General features: G+C 34.3%; 1 protein-coding gene across 1 annotated transcript; it reads right to left on the bottom strand.

Annotated features, from left to right (window-relative positions):
• Positions 1-5,155: 5,155 nt before the first annotated feature.
• Positions 5,156-7,963, bottom strand: LOC117116665 (the record flags this gene model as incomplete). The annotated part of the gene is made up of 2 exons (XM_033260750.1): positions 5,156-5,241; positions 6,491-7,963. Coding segments are annotated over 2 exons (1,559 nt in total), but the record flags the coding sequence as incomplete, so codon positions are not given.
• Between the last annotated feature and the right edge of the window lie 114 nt (positions 7,964-8,077).

An 8,077-nucleotide genomic window follows, 5' to 3' on the forward strand; every position in this document is an offset into this window, starting at 1 on the left:
CCCCCGCAACGATTAAAGCCCGGCTTAGAAAAGTTAAACACGGTGGCGCGCCAGGCCTAGTTACTATAGGAACACAGCCCGGCTTGAGGTAAGCCACCTAGTTCAGACTGGCAGGTGGATAAACTATCCACTAAAATAGTTTAATAAACTATTTTAAACTATGGATAAACTATCCACTAAAATAGTTTAATACTAAAACTAAAATATTTTAATGATATTGATCTATGGTTAAAATCCATTATTTTGTAGATTGTTTTTACTACATTTTGCTATCTGTATTTTTATATACTATGATTTTATTATCTTTTATTATCTAATTATTTGTTTTCTACAGAAAATGCACTATTTTATAATTATAATGTAATGGAATAATGCAATAATAATTGTACATCATAAGTTCATATTGATGTTTGTTTGCGCTTGTGTACGTTTACGCTTACGCTAGAAACTTGCTTGTAAGAAAATCATAGTAAATAATAAATATTTAAATTCGGTTTGCCGTGCAACACTGCACAATCAAATTATTATTATTATTATTATTATTATTATTATTATTATTATTATTTTGATATTATTATTAAAATGGTATCAAGCATAACTCTTCAAATAAAAGTTCCATTTTTTGGTTGTCATTTGTATGAAGAAATGTCTCTATAGACATTCTAATTTTCAGCCACTTGCTAACAAGGCAAGTGCCATACCGCTGGACCACAGATACCTAGTTCGGTATAGACCAAATGTAATCGCCAAACATTTTCTCTTATGCATCTGAGTTATACGCTTAGAGTGAATACTTAAGCCAACATTTAACTAGAATATTGATAGTAAATGATATTTAAATTAGGTTTGCTGCGTACACTTACAGCCCACTTATTGACCATGACGTTGACTTTTCTTTGGCAATAGTTGGCAATCAATCATTATCAATGAATTAAAAAAAAAAAAAAAAAAAGATTCACCCGAATTTTGTTAGCATGTTTGACATCACTCCTATGAGACTCAATGGCTTAGCTACCTCTTCATGGGACACCACCGTTTACTGATGAAACTGTTCCTTTTTTTTTATGATGTTTTTGCTTATTTTATTCCGAACATGATTCTAACATATTTAAATGCACCCATCAATGAGATTCAATTTGAAAAAATGGAGTGCAGTACCACAAAATATCATTCTTCGTTGACATTCTTTTCTATAATCTTGATCATAACTCAGTAACAACCTCAGTTTGTTATAAAAACACATATACATGCTTGCTAACAAATTTCAAGCTTTATGTCAAACACAATACATAAAAGTGGACTTCTACGTACCCTGACTGATCGTATTTTAAAAACCAAGCACTTGAAAAGGCTGTCATAACAATTTTTTTTCGAAAAATTGTTATCCAATTTTAGTAATTGATAAAATAATACATAAATTAATAAATTATTGCCCACCCTTTTGTATCCTCCTAAAATGCAACACTTATTTTAAGTTATGTACAATTATTTAACTATTTTCAATAAAAAATTAACTCCATGGTTAAAAAGTATTGCTTTAAATCATCATTTATCTGTTCTTTTAATGTAAAAGACTATGTCCCGACTTCTCCGAGCCCACGCTGTCGACAAATTTACTTGCGCAGAGTGTAATTCTGTATATATTTGTAAAATAAAAACACACATATGAACACAGGCAAATGAGTAATTGGTTCCGGACAAGTCTTCAAAAATTGTTCAACCTTACAGTTACATACAAAAATACATCCAATTCAGACCGTTTCACTTCTTAATTTCGCCCACAATAATTATCAACTTAAAATTAAAGAAACCCTTTGCTCGGGAAAATCCTTCAATAAATTAAAAAACAACTTATTACAATATCACCCTTTCATTTTAATTGTTTACATGACTTACCACAGTATTTAGCTTTAATATGCATGACTTACATTAGTATTGCTTGTTTGCCATACATCTGACCAGTATTAAATAAACAGGTAATAGCATACTCTAAGATTACCTTATGATGACGTATGACATGTTTGTTTATTAGTATCATTTATTTGATTAGATGCATTAATGCATTTGTACTATATATATGTTTATGTTTCTATTGCAAACCTGGACATTGTAGATAGTATTCAGCATTATATTTTCATTAACTGTCAGTGAAGTCGCTGTGGTATCCATATTGAACTCTAAATTCTGTAAATCACTATATACAAGCACATTGTATCCTAGTACTGTGCAAGGATTATCATCAGATAATGTCAATTCCAGTGCGATTGATGAAGACGTTGATGTTAAGGAACTAATGGTTGGTTTTCCAGGATATGTGGGGATATCAATCAATCATGAAACTTATATAGCACCATAATAATAATAATAATAATAATAATAATAATAATAATAATAATAATAATAATAATAATAATAATAATAATAATAATAATAATAGTATTATTATTATGCATTATTATTAGTTATTAATATTATTATTAATTATTATTGTTATTATGTAGTTTGTAGTAGAAGTAGTAAAAATAGCAGCACCAGTAAGGTATGCATCAAGCTCACCAAATATTTTGTTCTAATTGGATTTAATTTGCTACAGTACACCTCAAGATATCTTCTTTGATAATTTAAAGTAATTTTTGGTTATCTATTTATTCTCTGAGACGATTTTCTCATTTTAAATTAAATTGGTAATACCAATAGTGTATTTGATCTATCTTTAAAATCTAACGTCTAACCTAAAAAAACCCAATTTTTATTTGACTTTTATAGTTTTTTTTTAATGAAATTTATCAATTATTCAACTGTGTGTGAATTTTAATTACCTTAGCCTTTCACATTTGTATTTTTATATTATAGTTTACTTCCACTGACACACAGATTGAAACAATTTATTTTACTTAATTACAAATGGTTTACTCGTCTCTTAAAATTGATTATCAGTGTTTTATTTCAAAGTGAATAGTATTATGTGTATAATATATTTTCAAGCATTGAATAAATGGCATTTGATAATTTAGAAACAACATACAATATATTATAAAGGGAAGAAATGTAATAAAAAAATACACTAAGATAGAAAAATATTAACAATGTGTTTCAAATAATACGTTCTTTGCATTCGTATAATGAAAAAAATCTTACAGTCAACACCAGACATGAACTCCATATGATCAGTAATGCTGCTAACATTCATATACGACGCAAAAACTGAAAATGTGTACTGCGTACAAGGTACAAGTCCATCATCTATAAGAACTTCAGTTTTTGTTGTACTTCCTTGGAGGACTCCTCCTGATAGTTGATAATGGTAACTCAAATTATTCTGGGTGCTGTTACAGGTAGCCTCATTTCATTAATAAAAACGTTCCTTCCAGTTTTGAATCTTTGGTGATTGAGGGCGCTGTTAAAAGACAACAATGTTTATTATTTTTATTATTATCATTATTTAAGCTAAGTTAATATACATTTTAACCTCTACATTGCTATCCCCTTCCTACAAAATTGATGATTTGTAACAGAAAGAAACAAGTAGCTTTTGTGAGTAGTTGTTGCCATCTGGAATATACATGAAATTTCTGTTTAATCTACCAAAAGTAATTAATCTGATTTGTGGGGCATTAGCACTTCTGTGAGCTATTTTCTATAAAGCTTAAAATTCTGGTTGTCAAGTTGTACCACACTTTTAGGTACAAAACAGAAAGAAATAATTGACCGATTTGTGGCCTGCTATAATGGCAACAGTTTGTATCTACACTCAATATATAATCATATATATATATATATATATATATATATATATATATTCTAAATATGCATTTTAATATGTGCATTACTTCAAATAACTTTTATCTGTAAATTAATTCTAAGAAAGTATTATCGAGTTATAAAATATTTTAATAATAAATTCGATTTTAATTTTTGGTTGATGAACTTTCACCCCCTGTGATTCAGTTGGTAAGAGTTGTGGGCATAATGTTACCCCTACCCCATATCAATCTTAATGCATGACATGGACACACCCATACATCTGTTAGTTCATACTTACTAGTTAATTAGGTATCAAAATTGAGAAAATATATTTATTTAACAGTTAATAATAACAGAGCAGCCACCTCTAAGGTACATTGCCAGTTTTCAGCATCATAACTACTATTTAAAGCAAGTTTTTCATTCGTATGAAAATTTAATAGTGAATGCATAATATAGAGATGCCCACATATTTTCGGAGCTATCTGGAGCTAAGATGTTAGAATAATTTAATGCATGTATTTTAGTATATAATTTACTTCAGCTAACTTTTATCCATTTTAATTCAATTTTAAAGGGATACAAAATCTATTAGCACAAGTTCATATTTTGAATGAAATTCAGTGTTGATCTTTGGTTGATGATCTTTTGAACTCATGTGACATAATTAACAATGTAAATTACATTGTCCTTTATAGCAAATGATAACAAATGTATTATTCTACACTTTGATATTACAAACAAAAAAATATATTTAGTTAGTAAAAAGTTGTTTGCTTACATGTTATTGTTACCCCCACCCCATATTAACCAACCAAATTTAAATGCTGTACAAAAACAGGTACCTATCATTGATGTTGGTTTACAGGCACTGGGAACCAGAAATCGCTTGACTAACAAAGCATTTCTTGAAGCTTAGACATAAAGGTAACTAAAAAAACATGACATGTATAAAGCAGGGGGTGCACCATTTTAGTTCCTAGCCCCTTGACTATAAAATGGATAATATTAAAGCAAAACATTAACCTGATGGTGCTGATTGTACCGATATTGGTGTTCCCCAATCTCCAGTAATTTCTGCGTTATTAACAACTCTAGAGTCGACGTGATAAAAAACACATCCTGGTGATAATTCCGATATCTTGACTTCTGTTTGCAAACCGTCCGTTGTGTTGAGGATGTCCTGTTCATTTCCAACTTTGCTTTGGTATCGCACTTGATATCGAAGTATATCATCGCACTGGATTCGCTCTGGAGCATTTGATACAACCTTTTACATAAAAAAAGATACTAAAGGATAAATAACTGTCATTAATATCTTCATTTAAAATTATTTAATGCTCAATAAATCACATCTACCTTGTTTTGATTAATTGTGAGAGCATGCCAAGATAAAAATTGGGGTTGTAAATTAAATACGCTTACTCACCTTTAATGTTAAGATAATATCATTACCATCAACTGTTTCCAATTCTATTTCTGGATCTTCTAAAGGCTCTTTAAGAAAAGAAACAATTATTGTAATTTTAATTATCAAGGCTTTAACCAAACTCTATGGTAGCACAACAACGTGTAAGTTTATGCAATAGCTATATAGGCTACTACATGGGTTTATAGCTTAGAAAATGCTGTATGTAGTGCCAGGGGGTGAGAATGTGTGATCTGTGTTGATGAATTTGCACAGTTGACATCTAGCTTTTTTACAGTGTAGTGTTACCATGATCACGAGTCGTTGTGGGGAGCTTAGAGGAGGTGATGAGAGATTTAAGATTGGGGGGTTGCCGGCGGGCAAGGACAGGGGGGTTGCAGAATAAGGGTTCGATGGTGGGGTCTTGCTTGAGGGAGAGGAAGTCTTTCCTGAGTGTGTTAGCTAATGGTTCTAGGTTGGGACTGTGACGGACTGTAGTCGAATATCATAGGTATTCTATCATTATTAGGTTTAGGGGTATACATCAGAAGGTCTGTACGAGACTTAGTGGATGTTTTAGAAATGGCAGACTTGATGAGAGATATAGGGTAGTTGCTGGCTAGGAATTTAGAAGTGAGTCAGGCAAGTTCTGACTGGTATACAAAGGGGGTAGAGCAGATGCGTTTAATGCGGAGACATTGACTGTATATAAGAGACTTCTTGAGCAAAATGTGATGAGAGCTATTGAAATCCAAATAGCGATAGTTATCTGTGGGTTTATGATGACATATCTGATATCATATATGATATCATATCACATATGACATATCTATTGGCGAGTTGAATGGCCGAGCGGTTAAGGGAGGCGCCGCTACCTATAGCCATAACATTCGGCGCTGGTTCGAACGGCACGCTCGCCTATGGTTCCGGAGGTGGAACAAGTCTTCTCGGATAAGGACTTTAAACCGTAGGCCCAGTGTACACATTTGGCTCGTGTGCACTTTAAAGAACCCAGTGCATCTTTCGAGAAGAGTAGGGAGTTACCCCGATGTACTGGTCCATTCATTCAGCCTCTCCTGCGTCCTAGCTGGTGCCAAACGTAGTGCACCCTTGCACTCCTTTGGACCCCACCAGTGATGGAAATAGAGGGGGATTCTGACGCATGGGCAACCCAGGATCTCCAAATTCACTGCCCAGGCACGCCATCGTTCATGGCGTATAGCATCGTCTTTCGAGACGGCTGGCCTATATATATATATATATATATATGATGAACAGATGTAGATATAATCCCGTTTTTTAAGTGGACAGATACGTCCAGGAAGGAGATGTTACTACTCGAAGAGTTGATAGTAAACTTGATACGGGGATGGAAGTTGTTGGCGAAGCGTTCAAATTCGTTGAGTTTATCAATCCCATGTTCCCAAATAAAAAATATGTCGTCTATATATCGACAGTAATATGATGGCTTAGGATTGGAATTCGCTAAGAGTCTATCCTCCAGTTCGGCCATGAAAATGTTAGCGTAGCATGGAGCCATCTTGGTGCCCATGGCTGTGCCACTTATTTGTTGGTAGTGTTTGTCATGGAAAACAAAGTTACTGTGGGTGAGGATAAATTTGATAAGTTTGGATATGTCTGGGGATGATTGGGCCGGATCATTGGTGGAAATGAATTTTTCACACGCCGCAATGCCTTCATCGTGTGGGATATTGGTATACAATGAGCATGCATCTAAAGTGACTAACAATGCATGGTTGGGTAGAGGAGGGATGTCGTTGAGTTTTTTTAGAAAATGTGTTGTGTCTTGTATGAAGCTGGGGATACAAACTAGCAAGGGGTTCAGAATAGAGTCGACATAGCCGGATATGTTCTCTGTGAGAGTGCTGTTGCCTGATATGATGGGCCTACCTGGCGGTGTGGTGTTGAGTGATCTAGCAAGATTGTAGATATATGTAGGATCAGAGAGCATGTCCGCGTTACAGGATTGGGACTGGTTGATGTGCACTAAAGCTTCTCCAACTAATTTAGGAAGTTTATGCAATTTAGGCAAGATGTATATGACACCTGCTTTGGGTTCATCAGAGATGAGAGCCCTTACCTTGGATTTAATGTTAGTATTAGTTAGTTTCGACACCATATTAGTACAGTCCTTTTTGTAGGTATAGGTAGGATCCGATGAGAGGCACCTGTAGAAAGATTGGTTCGATAGTTGTGTTTCAATTTCGGTGATGTATTCAGTTCTATCCATGATAGTGATGTTCCCGCCTTCGTCTGCTGGTTTGATGATAATATCCTGGTTGCGGTGGAGATTCTTTATCGCTGTGGGTTGATTCTTAGACAGGTTATCAGCTGGTTGTAGATTAGTGAGGTATTTCTGAATGAATGAGTTGAGGTGGGACTTAGCGGCGTTAGCAAAGCTATCGATGTATGGGTTTCTACCTTTAGGTGGTACCCACAAATTTTTCTGTGTGCCAGTTTTTGTTTTATAGGTTGTCGAATTGGTCGTGGGTTCCGGTGTGTCCTTAAAATATTCCTTGAGTCTTATCTTGCGGATAAATTGGCTGAGGTTCGAGCATAGGTTGATAGGGTCTAGACGACGTGAAGGGCAAAATGATAAGCCCTTTTCAAGTATAAATTGTTCATCCGTGGTGAGTGAGTATTTACTGAGGTTCACAACATTCAAGTGGGACTTAGGTGTGTTGTTGGGGAGTATCCATTTCGGGAAACAGCTGTACAGTACTGCGTTGTTATTCTTGGCAAGTGATGCAGCAAAGGGTCTTTTAATGCTAGATTTCTGATTTTCTCGATCTTTATGGATAGGCAGGTACGGAGTTGTTGATTGTATGAAATGTTCAAGAAGTTGTCTTACCTTCGGCAGATGTCGGGGCCGGCGGAACGTTTTTCAAAGTGGGGGGGTGGGCC

This window comes from Anneissia japonica, unplaced genomic scaffold (genome assembly GCF_011630105.1).
Source record: "Anneissia japonica isolate Jap-2015-1 unplaced genomic scaffold, ASM1163010v1 scaffold1109_len13107_cov103, whole genome shotgun sequence".
In the NCBI taxonomy this organism is placed as follows: Eukaryota; Metazoa; Echinodermata; class Crinoidea; order Comatulida; family Comatulidae; genus Anneissia; species Anneissia japonica.